The sequence below is a fragment of the Myxine glutinosa genome, chromosome 10 (genome assembly GCF_964187855.1).
Source record: "Myxine glutinosa chromosome 10, kmMyxGlut1.1, whole genome shotgun sequence".
NCBI classification, from domain to species: Eukaryota; Metazoa; Chordata; class Myxini; order Myxiniformes; family Myxinidae; genus Myxine; species Myxine glutinosa.
Window position 1 is genome coordinate 101,976,757 of NC_136270.1, and position 20,066 is coordinate 101,996,822.

A 20,066-nucleotide genomic window follows, 5' to 3' on the forward strand; every position below is an offset into this window, starting at 1 on the left:
GAGTGTCAGGTGGAGACAGGAGAGTGTCAGGTGGAGACAGGAGAGTGTCAGGTGGAGAGGAGTGAGGGGTCACATATTATGTGAAATAACTAAATTCACACCATTTCTGGATCTGATGACTTGCCAGTAACCATTTTGTAAAAATGAATGTGCAGCATATAACTCAATATGTCGAAATGTCACACACATCCATGCCCGTGGGATTCCCACGGGTGACCCCGCTAGTGTATATATATATGTATATATATATATATATATATATATATATATATATATATATATATATATATATATCTATATATATATATATATATATAATTCCATATTTGTGGGGTCCAACATGTGACATTAGGTCCAAAGTTTCAAATCAATTAAATATACATAAACATGTTATTTAGTTATAGTAAAATATGTATATTTTCAGAAATTTGAAAAACGATTCCACACACAACGCTCTCCATTAACCCTGGTGTTGGCTTAGCGGTTAGGGTGGTGCCGGTTATCTATTGAGCAGAAAATCATTTGAATGGTCATTGGTCAGGGTTAATATATTAACGATATATTAACTTATCATAATAAACATATCAACCACTGCCCTTCGTCTTTCAAGAATCAATTTAAATTTGTAACCTATCCGCGAAGGCCAGCTTCTGGATTATCAAGATGCTCACAGCGTAAACACGGGACACGACAATCTTCGCTTCCCTCTGGTTTTTGCTGTGCAGTGTACACGTTGAGAATCTATCAATATCAATGAAAATTCGGCAAATAATTAATCAAATCGAGAAATTTCACTCAAATTTCAGTTAGCCACGTCATCACGAACGTATAAGGGGGACTACACGAAGGATGTTTGTTTGTCAATGGAGATTGTTTATCAATGGAAATTGCATGGCTGTATATACACACACACACAACACAACACAACACACACAACACAACACAACACAACACACACCACACACACACACACACACACACACACACACACACACACACACACACACACACACACACACACACACACACACACACACGGCGATAACCGCGATTGGACAATAATCATGCTTTAGATTTACTATCGCGATAATGATAATCGAGATTTATTATCGCGATAACTGCTGCCCATGCTGAAGAAGGTAAATCACACCTTAAACCAGGATATTGTTGGTGTATTGACTGCAATTAGCTTCTCTCAAAAGATATACCCGGATTAAATGCAGCTCTATAAAATAAAAGAGGTGGTATAATATGGAATGTGTATTCTCTAAGATGTAATTTAAATGGTATATCATTAAACAATAAACGTCGAAACAAAAAACTACTCAAGGCGCCGGTGCTTCCAGTATCGAAATCGGCGATCTGTTTGAGTTCACTTTGTGCGTGAAGTTGACCACTCAAAACGACATCATGTTAAACATTGACAAGGTGTGCATACTCGGTGTGCAGAGTTTTGGCACAGAGGACAAGGACAAGCAGGTCATCTCGTTCTTCTCTCCTCTCACCATTCTCTTCGGACCGAACGGAGCGGGAAACACGGTGTGTCGTGTCGTGTGATTCATAGCCACACTATTGCTTGCCAAGTCAGACGTTCCGTATCAACCACTTTGCAAACTGCTCTTCCAGTCGCTCGGAAAACGGAGCAAGCCATTTCCTCCAGGCAAAATGAGGTTTGACTTTAAACAAATTGCAACAGAATTATGAAATAGAGTACGACCAAACACACATACCTCTATGGGTATTCAGGTCGTTTTGATGTGTATTATTATTGTATGCTACATGGCTCTCAAGGCGCTAATTACATTATTTATATTATCGCGATAATGAAGTCCATTATCGTGATATAGGTTTTTCCATTATCGCCCAGGCCTAATCTATATTATAATCTCCGTAGGTGATCCTGTCTGTCTGTCCCGGGGAGTGGCTACACCCGGTCTGGGAGGGGCTTCAAAAACAAATATCCACTATTTTGTTTACTCGCCAGCTTTTGTTAGGCCAGCGGTGCCTTGCCCTCTCTCACAGTTTTATTTCAACTCTAAATCGATATCTCATTTCATTTTTCACAGTCGCTAACATGGTTTTAGACTCGGTTGAAAAAAAACGGGAATAAAATTCGATGAAAGTTACCATTTATAGAACAAAATGCATTTTCAAAGGCCTGTGTCTCCCTCACGCTTTATCTCGACTTGAATTCACCATCACAGTCGCTAGGATGGTTCAAGTCTCAGTTTCAGCAAGAGTTGAGAAAAATCGGCGAAATGTATTCCAATAGCCGTTTTGAATGTGTTGACTGTTATGTGGGCACAGGGAAGGAGGGGGCAGAATGAGAGAGGAGAATGAGAGAGAGGAATGAGAGAAGGAAAGAAGAGAGGGGAAGGAGAGGAGAGAACATTACCAGCACTTCGTTAATTATATTATCACTCAGTAAGGTGTTTCCAGCTCAGCCTGGTGTTGGCTTAGCGGTTAGGGTGCCGGCTTGGGATCCGAGGATCCTGGGTTCGAATCCCGGTCGATCGCTGAATTAACGCCAGTGGGGTTAACTCAGCCTGTCATCCTTCCGAGGTCGGCAAATTTGAGTACCAGCTTGCTGGGATGAATGATCACGGTGTGTACCCCGATTTAGAATAGGTACACCGTATCCTTGCGCATCGTAAGAGGCGACCAAGGGTTGGCGTCAGGAAGGGCAACCGACCATAAAAAAAAAACATTGCCTCAAACAGGGAACCATGATTGGCATGGGGCCCGCAAGGCTAATCCCCGCTCTAGCGGGGAAAATGGCCTTAAAACGATCATTCATTCATACTCAGTAAAAGTACAGCGACTGAACACTGAAGTTCGGGATCGAACAGAAGTCTAATTATATTTTTCCATATCCCTGCGGTGTATATACAGAGTTTGCTTTAAGCGAGTCAACGGTTTTCCAACCATGGAATTAAACAATACAGTACTTCAAAAATGTACATAATAAAGTAAACTAACGATGGAATACAATATTTATTAATAACGTTTGGTTTTAATCTATTTTTACTTTGTAAAGCGAAAAGTTCTCGATACATTAAAGTTTTAAAATGACGTAAATAAAATGGGCCCAAAAGGCAATCCTCCCCCCCCCCCCCCCCCATGTGTGTGAAAGTGACCCACTCCTCCGTGTGTGTGTGTGAGACCCACTCCCCCCCCCCCCATGTGTGTGAAAGTGACCCACTCCTCCGTGTGTGAGACCCACTCCCCCCCCCCCCCCCCCCCATGTGTGTGAGACCCACTCCATATTGTGTAGATTACATCATTTGTGGATCTGATAAATTGATAGTAACCATTCTGTAAAACTGAATGTGCAGGTGCAGCATCATCTACCTCAATATGTCCAAATGTCACACACGTCCATGGCCGTGGGATTCCCACGGGTGACCCCACTAGTCTATCTATATTATAAAACAGGAGTGTCTGTCTGTCTGTCCATCCCCAAACTAATCCCTCAGTTTTTGGGCTTGCCCCGCCAAACCTCCTGTGGAATGTTTTGGGGTCTCAGAGGATGTTCATAGGTAGGTAGGATGTTTCAAAAATTCCTCAATAAAATTGTGATTTTGAAATTAACTCGATACGAACCTGCCGCGAATCCGGAAACCCGATGTTGTGGCTTACCAATATGGCGGCCCGCCATCTTGGTCATCCCACTGCAACTCGCTGGGTTCTTAAGCCGCCATTTTGTTTCGGCCGACTCAGACGTGCCTTCTGGTCTACTCAAATCTGACAAAATTTACCATATCTCTCGATTATATAACTAAGTGTATATTGTAGCGGTTACCTTATTCGCATGTCACGGTTACCTTATGTTTGGTCATAATCCACGTGCACGGGCCTGTGGGGCCTTTGGTTTGTTGGACGTGACACACGCGCAGTTGTCGGAGCCACGCCCTCCGAAGAGGGTTGTGGCTTTATAAAAGCTGTATCACTTCCGTTCGCGTTGCAGAGTGCTGGAGATTTCTGTACGAATAAACGAGCTTCGAACCCTACGAAATGGCCTTGTCTTCTCGCCTTCCGCGACTCCTAAACTGGTGACCCGGCTGCCCCCGAACGGATTCGGGGGCTGCAAACGAACACGGCAAGCGCGCCCTGACCAGGGAAGCCACCCTAAACTGGTGACCCCGGCTTCTCCGGAACGGATGCGGGCGCGGTTTCGAACGCAGTTTCGATCGAACTGCCGGAGTTTCGGAAACGACGAGTGGCCATGTGGTTCGCGCACAGCGCTCGGCTCCTCCTCTACGACCAGAGGGGCGAGCCTGCTCCAGGACCCTCCGAAGGAACGCAGTTACGAGATGTGGGTGGCACTGCTGCTCATCTCTTCGCGTGCACTGATGTTGGCGGCACGGCTGCTTCGTTACCTTCGCGCGCACTGCTGCTCGTCACCTTCGCGCAACTACACACTACAACTACAACTCGCGAACGCTCTACAACTACAGCTACAGCTCGCGTGTAGAAAGCTGCAACTCGCGCAACTACTTCTGACTGCATCCTCGGGAGGCCTGCGAGGAACCTCGGCAGCCTACCCTCGGCCCGGCTCTGTTCCACCCTCGGCCCGGCTCTGTTCCACCCGCGGCTCGGCTCGACCCGCGGCCCGGCTCTGTTCCACCCGCGGCCCGGCTCTGTTCCACCCGCGGCCCGGCTCTGTTCCACCCGCGGCCCGGCTCTGTCCCACCCGCGGCCCGGCTCTGTCCCACCCGCGGCTCGGTTCGGTTTCACCAGCAACCTCGGGAGGCCCGCGAAGAACCTCGGCAGCCTCCCCCGAGGACTTGACCAGCCCCTCAGTCGGCTCAACCCCACGGCAGCGTTTTTTCGCGCGTACCGAGGCCGAGCACTGCTCGAGCCTTCTCGGGACTGCCGAGCGTGCCTGCGAACTACATACATGCCCGTGGAGTGCATTCTGGGGGGGGGGGGGGGGGGGCGCATGTCGCGGTTAGCTTATTCGCATGTCGCGGTTAACTTATTCACATGTCGCGGTTAACTTATTCGCATGTGACGGTTACCTTATGTTTGGTCCACATGCACGGGCCTGTGGGGCCTTTGGTTTGTTGGACGTGACGCACGCGCGGTTGTCGGAGCCACGCCCTCCGAAGAGGGTTGTGGCTTTATAAAAGCGGTATCACTTCCGTTCGCGTTGCAGAGTGCTGGAGATTTCTGTACGAATAAACGAGCTTCGAACCCCACGAAATGGCCTCATCTTCTCGCCTTCCGCGACTCCTAAACTGGTGACCCCGGCTGCCCCCGAACGGATTCGGGGGCTGCAAACGAACACGGCAAGCGCGCCCTGACCAGGGAAGCCACCCTAAACTGGTGACCCCGGCTTCTCCCGAACGGATGCGGGCGCGGTTTCGAACGCAGTTTCGATCGAACTGCCGGAGTTTCGGAAACGACGAGTGGCCATGTGGTTCGCGCACCGCGCTCGGCTCCTCCTCTACGACCAGAGGGGCGAGCCTTCTCCAGGAACCTCCGAAGGAACGCAGTTACGAGATGTGGGTGGCACTGCTGCTCATCTCTTGCGCGCGCACTGACGTTGGTGGCACGGCTGCTTCGTTACCTTCGCGCGCACTGCTGCTCGTCACCTTCGTGCAACTACACACTACAACTACAACTCGCGAACACTCTACAACTACAGCTACAGCTCGCGTGTAGAAAGCTGCAACTCGCGCAACTACTTCTCTGACTCTGCATCCTCGGGAGGCCTGCGAGGAACCTCGGCAGCCTACCCTCGGCCCGGCTCTGTTCCACCCGCGGCTCGTCTCGAACCGCGGCCCGGCTCTGCTCCATCCGCGGCCCGGCTCTGCTCCACCCGCGGCCCGGCTCTGCTCCACCCGCGGCCCGGCTCTGCTCCACCCGCGGCCCGGCTCTGTTCCACCCGCGGCCCGGCTCTGTTCCACCCACGGCCCGGCTCTGTTCCACCCGCGGCTCGGTTCTGTTCCACCCGCGGCTCGGTTCGGTTTCACCAGCAACCTCGGGAGGCCCGCGAGGAACCTCGGCAGCCTCCCCCGAGGACTTGACCAGCCCCTCGGTCGGCTCAACCCCACGGCAGCGTTTTTTCGCGCGTACCGAGGCCGAGCACTGCTCGAGCCTTCTCAGGACTGCCGAGCGCGCCTGTGAACTACGTACATGCCCGTGGAGTGCATTCTGGGGGGGGGGGGGGGGGGGGGGGGGCGCATGTAGCGGTTAGCTTATTCGCATGTCGCGGTTAACTTATTCGCATGTGACGGTTACCTTATGTTTGGTCATAATCCACATGCACGGGCCTGTGGGGCCTTTGGTTTGTTGGACGTGACGCATGCGCGGTTGTCGGAGCCACGCCCTCCGAAGAGGGTTGTGGCTTTATAAAAGCTGTACCACTTCCGTTCGCGTTGCAGAGTGCTGGAGATTTCTGTACGAATAAACGAGCTTCGAACCCTACGAAATGGCCTCGTCTACTCGCCTTCCGCGACTCCTAAAATATATGCATTTATTTAAGCGAGGCTGTGATTCTCATTCTGGTTAGTTTTTTAAAAAATTTAACTTAATAGTTTTTAACTTAATTCTTACTTCCATGGGAACTGCTCGGAGACGCATTTTTGAATGAAACGTTTTTAGCAAAGAACACTATTTTATTCGTTGAGACAGCTGTTACTGTTAGTCAATTCTGAAATTTGAATTTTGAAGATCGGTTCGGATTAAGAGTTTGTGGAGCTTATCGCATTGTGGATTTTAACCGTGTGCGGAAATGAAATAAAGGGGTGGAGTGGGGGTAGGACCAGTTGCAACTGCTAAATCAGAAAGCATCTGAAAATTCAAAGCCCATCCGTGTCCGTTTGTATTTAGCCATATTCTTCTTCTTCCATTTGCTCAAAAATAACGAAAATAGTAAAAAAAAAACACAAAATGAAAATTGATGATTTTATGCAGCCTTGACCTTTGAGCTTTCGATAAAAAAACAACAATCTGCTTCTAGCTTTTGATTGAACAAATTAATTGACCCAATATGCAAATTATTAAAATTTCAGGTCAATCGCATGAAAATTGCTGATTTTATGTGACGCTGAACTTTGGACAAAATTATTAATTTACTTTCTCCATATTCTCATAATAAAGCTTTGGGGAAAATTTGATGACAAAACTCAAAAGGTAAAAAGGTTACAGCCCTGACACAGACATGCACACACACACAGGGAACACAGACACAGAAACAGATACTGCACACACACAGGGAACACAGACACAGACACTGTGCACACACACACACAGGGAACACAGACACAGACACTGCACACACACAGGGAACACAGACACAGACACTGCACACACACACACAGGGAACACAGACACAGACACAGACACTGCACACACACAGGGAACACAGACACAGACACTGCACACACACAGGGAACACAGACACAGACACTGCACACACACAGGGAACACAGACACAGACAATGCACACACACAGGGAACACAGACACAGACACTGCACATACACAGGGAACACAGACACAGACACTGCACACAGACACAGACACAGGCACTGCACACACACACAGGCAACACAGACACAGACACAGACACTGCACACACACACAGACACTGCACACACACAGGGAACACAGACACAGACACTGCACACACACAGGGAACACAGACACAGACACAGACAATGCACACACACAGGGAACACAGACACAGACAATGCACACACACAGGGAACACAGACACAGACACAGACAATGCACACACACAGGGAACACAGACACAGACACTGCACACACACACAGGGAACACAGACACAGACACTGCACACACACACAGGGAACACAGACACAGACACTGCACACACACACAGGGAACACAGACACAGACACTGCACACACACACAGGGAACACAGACACAGACACTGCACACACACAGGCAACACATGCACACACACAGGCAACACATGCACACACACAGGCAACACAGGCAATACACACACCCACAGGCAACACACACACACACACCCACAGGCAACACACACACAGGCAACACAGGCAATACACACACACCCACAGGCAACACCCACACACCCACAGGCAACACACACACACCCACAGGCAACACACACACACACCCACAGGCAACACACACACACACCCACCCACAGGCAACACACACACACACACCCACAGGCAACACACACACACACACACCCCCACAGGCAACACACACACACCCCCACAGGCAACACACACACACCCACAGGCAACACACACACACCCCCACAGGCAACACACACACACCCACAGGCAACACACACACACACCCACAGGCAACACACACACACACCCACAGGCAACACACACACACCCACAGGCAACACACACACACCCACAGGCAACACACACACACACAGGCAACACACACACACACAGGCAACACACACACACACAGGCAACACACACACCCACAGGCAACACACACACACAGGCAACACACACACACAGGCAACACACACACACAGGCAACACACACACACAGGCAACACACACACACAGGCAACACACACACACAGGCAACACACACACACAGGCAACACACACACACACAGGCAACACACACACACAGGCAACACACACACAGGCAACACACACACAGGCAACACACACACAGGCAACACACACACACCCACAGGCAACACACACACACCCACAGGCAACACACACACACACACAGGCAACACACACACACACACAGGCAACACACACACACACAGGCAACACACACACACACAGGCAACACACACACACAGGTACACACACACACAGGCAACACACACACACAGGCAACACACACACACAGGCAACACACACACACAGGCAACACACACACACAGGCAACACACACAGACACACAGGCAACACACACAGACAACACACACAGACACACAGGCAACACACACAGACACACAGGCAACACACACAGACACACAGGCAACACACACAGACACACAGGCAACACACACAGACACACAGGCAACACACACAGACACACAGGCAACACACACAGACACACAGGCAACACACACAGACACACAGGCAACACACACAGACACACAGGCAACACACACAGACACACAGGCAACACACACAGACACACAGGCAACACACACAGACACACAGGCAACACACACAGACACACAGGCAACACACACAGACACACAGGCAACACACACACAGGCAACACACACACACACAGGCAACACACACACACACACAGGCAACACACACACACACACACAGGCAACACACACACACACACAGGCAACACACACACACACACACACACACACACACACACACACACACACACACACACACACAGGCAACACACACACACACACACAACGCACACACAAACACAAGCAACGCACACACAAACACAGGCAACACAAACACAGGCAACACACACACAGGCAACACACACACACAGGCAACACACACACACAGGCAACACACACACACAACACACACACACAGGCAATACACACACACACACACACACAGGCAACACACACACACAGGCAACACACACACACAGGCAACACACACACACACACACACACACACAGGCAACACACACACACCATTCAGACTTATGGGAAGTTATGAGGGGTGGCAATTTGACACCTCGCCCGAGTGTCATTTTTTCCTCGATACGCCACTGCTCCAGTGTACTTGGGATCCGTTTTTAAAATTTCCACCAGAATGTCTACATCATGGACCCAGATTGCGTATATCATATTGCCATCAGGAAGTGAATCATTGTTACCCAGCTTGTATGTATGTATGTATGTATGTATATGTATGTATATATATATATGTATATATGTATATATATATATATGTATATATATGTATATATATATATATATATATATATATATATATATATATATATATATATATATATATATATATATATATATATATATATATATATATATATATATATATATATATATATGCAACGTATACACATACGTACAGTCGTGGCAGAAAATATTGGCACCCTTGCACTTTTTTTAAATAACTCACAATTTTCTCGAAAAAATAAGTTGCAATTGACAAAACGATTAGATCTCCACAATTCTATATTTCACTGTTAATATTACATAACCGTTGTTTTTGATTCAGAACTTTAAATATCCTTTTAAATCAGAAAATAAAACGAAACGGCATTGACAAAATTATTGACACCCTAGACTTAATATTTGGTAGCACGGCCGTTGGACAAAATAACTGCAGTCAAGCGCTTCCTGTAGCCATGAATGAGCTTCCTCCACCTCTCTACTGGCAGTTTGGCCCACTCTTCTTGTGCAAACTGCTCGAGTTCTCCCAGATTTGAAGGGTGCCTTCTCCCAAGTGCTGTTTTCAGATCTCCCCACAGGTGTTCAATGGGATTTAGATCTGGACTCATTGCTGGCCACTTCTGAACAGACCAGTGTTTTGTCTTGAACAATTCCTGGGTGCTTTTTGAAGTGTGTTTGGGGTCATTGTCCTGCTTGAAGACCCATGACCTTCGACGGAGACTCGGCTTTCTGACACTGGGTTCAACACTGCGCTCCAAAATGCCTTGGTGATCTCCTGATTTCATGATGCCATGCACACATTCAAGGCACCCAGTGCCAGAGGCAGCACAGAAACCCCAAAATATCACTGAACCTCCTCCATGTTTGACTGTAGGGAAGGTGTTCTTTTCTTTGAAGGCTTCATTTTGTTTTCTGTAAACATAGAGATGATGTGCTTTACCAAAAAGCTCTAATTTGGTCTTATCTGTCCACAGGAAATTCTCCCAGAAGGATTTTGGCTTGTTCAGGTGTGTTTTGGCAAACTCCAGTTGGGTTTTCTGACGAGTCTCTCTCAGCATTGGGGTCCTCCATAGAACCCCCTTTCATAGAGTTGGCGACGGATGGTGCTAGTTCAATCTGTCGTACCTTGTGTCTGAAGGTCAGCTTGAATCTGTTTGGCAGTTGATCGAGGTGCTTTCTCCACCTTTCGAACAATCCTTCGCTGCAATCTTCGATCAAGTTTTCTCTAGCGGCCACGTCCAGGGAGGTTGGCTACAGTGCCATGGGCCTTAAACTTCCTGATAACATTGCGTATGGTGGACACAGGAACATCAAGGTCTCTGGAGATGGACTTGTAATCTTGAGATTGTCCATGCTTGGCTACAATCTTGTGTCTGACCTCCTCAGACAATTCTCTGGTTTTCTTTCTTTTCTCCATGCTCATTGCAGTACCGTGTGTTACAAAACAGCAGAACGACTCCTTTTCTCGATTCAAACTGGTTGAATGAGTGATTTTTATATTGCAGGCACCTGCAACTCACCACAGACGAGTTAAATTCCAAAGTAAAGGAGAATCACCTGCTTGAAATCAAATTCTTTCTAACAACTTCTAAAAGGTGCAAGCAATATTGTCCGGGCCATTTTAGGACTTCTGAGTGAAATGAGCTAAGCTTTTTCAACTTTTTTGTTTTGTTCCACTGCAAACCAAAGAAATACAAATGTGGATACCAAATGTTTTTTTAATTTCAACAATTTTCTGGAAGTAATGGTGCATTATTTGAAAAAAGTGCAAGGGTGCCAATATTTTTGGCCACGACTGTGTGTGTGTATATATGTGTATGTGTATGTATGTGTCTGCGTATATGTGTCTCGTAAGCTAAATGCTCTTTCACCTACCTCATTCTCATCCACCCTCTCTGAAAAAATGTCCACTTCTCCCTTCGTTGACCTCCACACGCCTTCTGACCTCACTGACTACTACAACCACACTCTCTCCTCCTGCCTTGACCAGCTTGCGCCTATAAAAACCAAAACAGTTTCTTTCACCCATTCTGCTCCCTGGTTTACCCCTGAACTCCGCCTGATGAAAACTCGTGCTCGCCAACTTGAAAGACTCCGCAATAAAACAGGTCTCACAATTCACTCCCAAGCCTACAAGGACCACCTACAACACTACAAAGATGCCCTCTCCCGCGCCCGCTCCGCCTACTACTCTCAAATTATCCACTCTGGCTCCGGAAACCCAAAAGCACTCTTCTCTACAATAAACAAACTCCTCAGCCCCCTGAACACCACCACCCAGTCATTCACAGTAGACAACTGCATCTCCTTCCTTTCATTCTTCCAAAGCAAAATTGACAACATCTACAACAGCTTAACCACCACCGCACCCGCTCCCCCTCAAACCACCTGCCCCCCCTTATCCTGCCAACCCCTGTCTCAATTCTCTCCAGTCTCCCCTACTGACCTCTCTGAACTCCTCATAGGAATGAAAACTGCCACCTGCACTCTTGACCCCATCCCCTCCAGCTTTGTTAAGGCCTCCCTTCCTGCTCTCTCTCCACTTATCACTGCAACAATAAACTCCTCCCTGTCTACAGGCATCATCCCACCATCCCTCAAAATTGCTGCTGTTACCCCCATTCTGAAAAAACCTGGACTCAACCCTGACACCCTAAATAACTTCAGACCCATCTCCAACCTACCCTTTCTGTCAAAAGTTTTGGAACGCACTGTAGCCACTCAACTCAAACATCACCTCTCTGCCAATAACCTGTATGAAACATTCCAATCCGGATTCCGCTCCAACCACAGTACTGAAACTGCTCTCCTCAAAATCACCAACGACCTTCTCCTCTCCTCTGACGCTGGCAACCTCAACATTCTCATCCTCCTCGACCTCAGCGCCACCTTTGACACCATCGATCACACCATCCTCCTCCCCCGACTTGAAACCACCTTTAACATTATCGGCACTGCCCTCTCTTGGATCAAATCATACCTCTCTGACAGACGCCAGTTCATCTCCATCAATAACTGCAAATCCGCCACTGCTCCCCTCCCCCAAGGTGTCCCCCAAGGTTCAGTTATTGGCCCCCTCCTCTTCATCCTGTACCTGTCCCCCCTTGGTCACTTAATCCGCCATCATGGTCTCCAATTCCACTGCTTCGCCGATGACATCCAGCTTTTCATCTCCACCAAGTCCATCTCCACCACCACCCACTCTATCCTGACAAACTGCATCACTGAAATAAAATCCTGGCTTCAAATCAACTTCCTCAAACTTAACTATGATAAATCTGAAATAATCATCATTGGCCCAAAAACACTCACCAAATCCACCCATAACTTTGCCCTCAACATCGACGGTTTCCCAGTATCCACCTCCCCTCACATCCGGAATCTTGGCATCATCTTTGACCAAACCCTCTCCTTCGACAAATACACTAAACAGATCACAAAGACAGCCTTCTTTCACCTGAAAAACATCGCCCGTCTCCGTCCATCCCTCTCCTCCACAGCTGCAGAAACCCTCATCCACGCCTTCATCACCTCCCGTCTGGACTACTGCAACAGCCTCCTCTTTGGTTCACCCTCAATAATCACCAATAAACTCCAATACATTCAGAACTCCGCTGCCCGTCTACTCACCCATTCCCGGACCCGTGACCACATCACCCCCGTCCTTTACAAGCTTCACTGGCTCCCCATCCCCCAGAGAATCCAGTACAAAATCCTCCTCTTGACCTATAAAGCCCTCCATAACCTGGCCCCATCCTACCTGGCTGACCTCCTCTCCAGACACACTCCCACCCGCAACCTCCGCTCTGCTGGTACCAACCTCCTGACCCCTGCCATCCGGACCAAATTCAGATCCTGGGGGGACAGGGCCTTCTCCATCGCTGCTCCCACCCTCTGGAACTCACTACCTCACACCATCAGAGACTCCTCCTCACTCACCACATTCAAAACATCACTCAAGACCCACCTGTTCAACACTGCATTTAACATTTAACCCACATCATTTAACCCCTGACTATCTCTTCTCCTTCTCCTTCCTTTTGCTTATTTACCTATTGATTTTTGTCTTTTTGCACTTGTTTTTTGTACTCTGTCAAAGCGTCTTTGGGCTTCCTGAAAAGCACGATATAAAATAAATGTATTATTATTATTATTATTATTATTATGTGTATGTGTGAATAAGACAGAATTGTGAGGAACAGAAATGAAAAAAACGAGGTGTGTGTGTGTGTTATCAATCTCCACATGCACAAACGCTTCTCCATCGCAAAGCACCCTGTGTCATTGATCATATATCTCAAGTTTCACGTCAATAGGTTGATGAGCTCTGGAGATCTTTTAATATACTTAAAAATGCAATATGGCCAACAAGCCTTTCAACCAATCAGGTTCATTGAAGGATCTGTACAGGATTTCACGACTTTTGAGCGATCCTGTGATGTTTCCAATTCATGGGCATAGTTTCCAAGAATAGTTTCCTGCATTTTTATTTTTAGGAAATTCACTTCCTTTTATTAATTTGTGTGTTGGGTGATCGTTCACGGTTATGTGCAATCTCTCCATCCAATCTAGCGACCAACCATTAATTTACACATTGCTAATCACAAGTACAGGCGAAAGGGGACGACATTGGACATGCGGCAGCGTGTGCATCATTGGGGGTTAGTTGGTACCGATTGCAATGCTCAGGAGCATGTTGTAACCGTAGTCAAAGCACACGTAGCTCATGTAAAGGATGTGCAGGCCAAAAGCAATCAGCAGAAGATATCCAAAATACTTGGCCACCCAAGGATTCTGGAGGCCCAAGGTCCTGGAAGAGCAGTTAGAACAGCAAAGTCTTGTGTATACAATCATTGTCCTGAGAGACTTTGCACTGGTAAGTCTTAAAAGCAAGAGAAGATTAATAGCATTTCTACTTTTTATAAGCAATACAAGACCATAATCTTGGTATAATTACGATATCCGTCCCCCAACCACAAATTTTTTTATATTTGTACACCGGGTTTGGAGTTTGCGACTTAAAATATATGGCCTTGCATAAGGACCAAATCCACAGAGAGAGAGAGAGAGACAATGGCGTTTTCATGTAGATCGAAGAAGATGAAGAATTATTTAGAAAGAAAAAACAAAGAAAGCAACACAAAGCAACAACAACAACAACAACGACAACAACAACAACGACAACAACAACAACAACATGCATTTTAAGGCCATTTTCCCTGCAAGAGCGGGGGTTAGCCTTGCGGTCCCCATGACAATCTTCTCCATTTTGCCCTATTTTCTGCATCTCGCCTTGTTAACCCCCTTGCCCGCATTTCTTCTTCCACCATCTTTAGCCAAGTCTTTCTCGGTCTTCCCTTCCTCGACTTCCTTCGATATTCATTTCCATCACTCTTCTCAACCAGTCAATTTCATCCTTCCTCAACACATGACCAAATCATCTCAAACTGTTTCTCTTCACAGCATCCATCACAGGCTCTATTTCCATCATCTTTCACAATTCATCATTCGTCTTCCTCTCTCTCAACGATACTCCACACATCCACCGAACCATTCACATTTCCACCCTTTCCAGCCTTCGTTGCTGCTCGACGTTCATTACCCATGTCTCGCTCCCATAAATCATAACACTTCTCACATGCAGCATACACCCTTCCCTTCAGCTTCAACGACACTCCCCTCCTCATCAGCACGCCACTCAGTTCCCGAAAATTCTTCCATGCACATCTCACTCCAGCAACCGTTGCCGAGTCTGATCCACCTTCTCCATTCAGCATGTCTCCGAGGTAGCAAAATGTTTTCACACCTTCCAGCTTTACGCCGTCTCCAAGATCCAACTGAACATTTCCTCCATCTGCACGTCCCTCTGTGCACACCTTACATTTGAATGTAGCTGCCACACTGGTTAATGACCCTCTCAGACTACTACATTTTTGATGAACCCACTCAGCGCACATTGTACATTGAATAGAGTTCACTCAGACACCCTTCCTGCACACAGCACAGGGCCACTTCCCAGTTCTTTCCACCTCACCACATGCTTTACCACTTGTCATCACCTTCGCCTTTCCGATATTCACCTTCAGACCTTTTGTCTCCATACATTCCTTCCACTTGTTCATCTTTTCCTTCAGTCCATCCATACTTTCCGCAATCAACACCAGATAATCTGCATACAATAACTCCCAAGGTAAACCCTCCTTTACGTTCTGAGCCAGCACCTCCATCACAGCTACAAATACAGACTTGGCATTTAATATGGAATATTTTTTTTGTGGGGGTGAACTTACTTTTCAAGATGACTTAGAACCAAAAGTTCATTGGAATTATGTTGAAATTATTCTAGATTTTGTTAATGTGACCTTTAAAAGAAACAAAAACCACATTTGACATTTCGAAGCAAATAAATTGATCCTTGAAAGTGATGTAAACTTATATCGAACTCAATTCACGGACAGTACTGTGTTAAACTTCTGTACGTTTTCCAGAAGTATCTCTTTATTTTGCACATTAGCCAAATTTATTTTTAACAAAAACAAAGTTAAATTACGACTGGGATTACGGACAGTAAAATTACAGTTCAGTACTTCGTGTAACCCCCACGAGCATTCAGGAGAGCACGTACACGTTGAGGCATGCTGTTTACGAGATTTGCCAAGGTTTATACAGGAATCGCTTGCCATGCAGTTACAATAGCCTGCTGCAATTCACGCACAGAGGCAGGCTGCTGGTCCAAGTTGTCGATTTGACGCGTTAATTCTGCCCAAAAGTTCTCTATCGGATTCATATCCGGCGACATGGCAGGCCACTCCATATGCTCGACACCATGGTCAGCAAGAAAGTGTTGGATCATGCGAGCACGATGAGGCCGTGCATTGTCATCTTGGAAGACAAAGTTTCCTCGAAAGGCTGCACAAACAAATGGAAGCAATGTTTCTTCCAGAATGGCCCTGTGCTTGAACTGGTTCAGGTTTCCATTCAGAACAACCAGGCCAGTTTTGCCCCCTGCATGAAAAGCAGCCCAAACGGTCACCCCACCACCTCCAGCTTGGACTCTTGGCACTATACAATCTTCGTTGCCGGCTTCATGCACTTGTCTGCACACTCGGACGCAGCCATCTTGACGATATACCAGAAATCTAGACTCGTCACTGAAGATCACGTGATTCCAGTGTCCTGGCTGCCATTGACGGTGCTCTCTGGCCCACTGCAATCGGCGCTGGCGGTGTTGTCTGGTCAGACGTGGCTTTCTCAGGGGATGCCTGGCACGATAGCCTGCTTGAACCAGTCGTTGGTTGACTAGCCTTCTGGATACAAGCACATTTGTCAGTTGCTGCCACTCAGCCCTAAGCCGATTAGCTGACTTGGTACGGCCAACAACAACAACATGCATTTTAAAGGCCATTTTCCCTGCTAGAGCGGGGGTTAGCCTTGCGGTCCCCATGACAATCTTCTCCATTTTGCCCTATTTTCTGCATCTCTCCTTGTTAACCCCCTTGCCCGCATTTCTTCTTCCACCATCTTTAGCCAAGTCTTTTTCGGTCTTCCCCGTCCTCTGCTTCCTTCTACATTCATTTCCATCACTCTTCTCAACCAGTCACTTTCATCCTTCCTCAACACATGACCAAACCATCTCAACCTGTTCCTCTTCACAGCATCAATCACAGGCTCTATTCCCATCATCTTTCGCAATTCATCATTTGTCTTCCTCTCTCTCAACGATACTCCACACATCCACCGAACCATTCGCATTTCCACCCTTTCCAACCTTCGTTGCTGCTCTACGTTTATTACCCATGTCTCGCTCCCATAAATCATAACACTTCTCACACATGCGGCATACACCTTTCCCTTCAGCTTCAACGACACTCCCCTCATCATCAGCACGCCACCCAGTTCCCGAAACTTCTTCCATGCACATCTCACTCGAGCAACCGTTGCCAAGTCTGATCCACCTTCTCCATTCAGCATGTCTCCGAGGTAGCAAAATGTTTTCACACCTTCCAGCTTCACGCCATCTCCAAGATCCAACTCAACATTTCCTCCATCTGCAGCTCCCTCTGTGCACACCTTACATTTGAATGTAGCTGCCACACTGGTTAATGACCCTCTCAGACCACTACATTTTTGATGAACCCACTCAGCGCACATTGTACATTGAATGGAGTTCACTCCGACACCCTTCCTACACACAGCACAGGGCCACTTCCCAGTTCTTTCCACCTCACCACATGCTTTACCACTTGCCATCACCTTCGTCTTTCCGATATTCACCTTCAGACCTTTTGTCTCCATACATTCCTTCCACGTGGTCATCTTTTCCTTCAGTCCATCCATACTTTCCGCAATCAACACCAGATCATCTGCATACAACAACTCCCACGGTAAACCCTCCTTTACGTTCTGAGCCAGCACCTCCATCACAGCTACAAATAGTAATGGACTTAGTACCGACCCCCTGATGCACTCCCACCTTCACCTCAAACTCACCACTGTTCCCGTCCTTCGTCCTTACAGCTGTGCGCGCTCTTTTGTACATTGCCATCACTACTCTGATCAACCATTCCTCCACTCCTAACTTCCTCAATGCCCATGTCAATACTTTGCGTGGTACCCTATCGAATGCTTTCTCCAGATCAACAAACCCAAGAAACAACTTCTGCCTCTTCTCCATGTACTTCTCCTGCAACGGCCTCACAATGAAAAGCGCGTCTGTCGTTCCTCTTCCTGGCATGAATCCAAACTGCATTTCGTCGATCTTCACTTTCTTCCTTATCCTCCTCTCCAACACCCTTTCCAATACCTTCATTCCATGCTCCAATAACTTTATCGCTCGGTACGAGCCACACTCCAGAGGGTCACCTTTCCCCTTGTATAGAGGGATGAGGGTACTCAGTTCCCAATCCACTGGAATGCGGCCTTCTTTCACCACCAGATTACAGATCTCTGTCATTCTCTTCACACCCCAACTTCCTGCTGCCTTCAACATATCTCCCACAACTCCCGTCGGCCCTCCCGCTTTTCTACCCTTCATTGCTTTTATCGCTTCCTCAACTTCCTTCTCAGTTATCTTCTCTGCCGGTCCTAAAACAGGGTTACTCTCTATGTTGCCATCCCATTCATTCTCTGTATTCAACAGCATTTCCATATATCTTTTCCATCTTCCTTTAATTCCATCTGGGTCGACAACGATTTGTCCCACTTCATCCTTCAAGCAACTCACCCCCATCACATCACACCTCTCTTTCGCTATCTGCTTTGCAATCCTGAATACTGCTTTCTGACCCTCTTCCGAATCCAAGCGTTCTCCGAACATTTTCCTACATGCCTCCTGCGCCTTTGCTACCTCTTTCTTTGCAGCCTTCCTGGCTGCCTTATAACTTTCATGCTCTGCTGTTTCTGCTCCCGTACCCTTCGCCTTCTGCCACTCCTTGAACTTCTTCCTCTTCTCGTCAATCCTCTTTCCAACTTCATCATCCCACCACCATGTTTCCGAGTGCCTCGGTGGTCCTTTTGTCCATCCACATACCTCACCAACGGCTCCCAACAGACAAGCTTTCATTGACATCCAACCACTTTCAAGCTCAACCACATCATCCTCGACCCTACTCAGCCTCTCTTTTAATGCCTCCCTTACTGTCACCTCTTTCAACCTCCACACCTTCATTCTCGGTTGGTACTTCACCCGCAGAGCTCTCCTCGCACCTTTCACCCTTACGTCGCAGACAACCAAGTGGTGCTGTGAAACAGCCTCCTCCCCCGGGATCACCTTTGTGTCCCGGAGGTGCCCCCTATCTCGCCTACGCACCATCAGGTCGTCAACGGTTGTCGTCGACCCACCTGACGTGTATGTAACAAGCTTATTATCCTCTTTCTGGAACTGAGTATTACAAATCAACAATTGTCATGGTTCCCTTTTTTTTTTGAGGCAATGTTTTTATGGCCGGATGCCCTTCCTGACGCCAACCCTCTTAGTCGTCTCTTACGACACGCAGGGATACGGTGTACCTATTCTTATCCAGGGTACACACCGGGAAACGTTTAAAACATGGAAATTCTGGGGGGTGGGGGGGGTGGTGTCAAGGGAAAGATAAAATGAAAATAAACCCCTTCAGCCGGCACTTAGCTTGGCGTCCCAAAGAGTACTTTCAGGAGCTTGGCGGCTGTTGAAACTGGGGTAGCCACTCATGCGGGAAGTGGTCCAAAATGGCG

At 47.5% G+C, this 20,066-nt stretch overlaps 1 protein-coding gene across 4 annotated transcripts in view; it reads right to left on the reverse strand.

Annotated features, from left to right (window-relative positions):
- PGAP3 (post-GPI attachment to proteins phospholipase 3) overlaps positions 1 to 20,066 on the reverse strand; it is a 42,885-nt gene that overhangs the window by 6,053 nt on the left and 16,766 nt on the right. For all 4 annotated transcript variants that reach the window (XR_010985752.2, XM_068126363.2, XM_068126361.2 and 1 more), the window contains one exon: positions 14,528 to 14,664. Coding sequence is in view for 3 of the 4 variants with exons in the window: in XM_068126363.2 (XP_067982464.1) it covers positions 14,528 to 14,664 (137 nt within the window). In the remaining variant the exon portion in view is untranslated. The remainder of the gene's footprint in view (positions 1 to 14,527; positions 14,665 to 20,066) is intronic.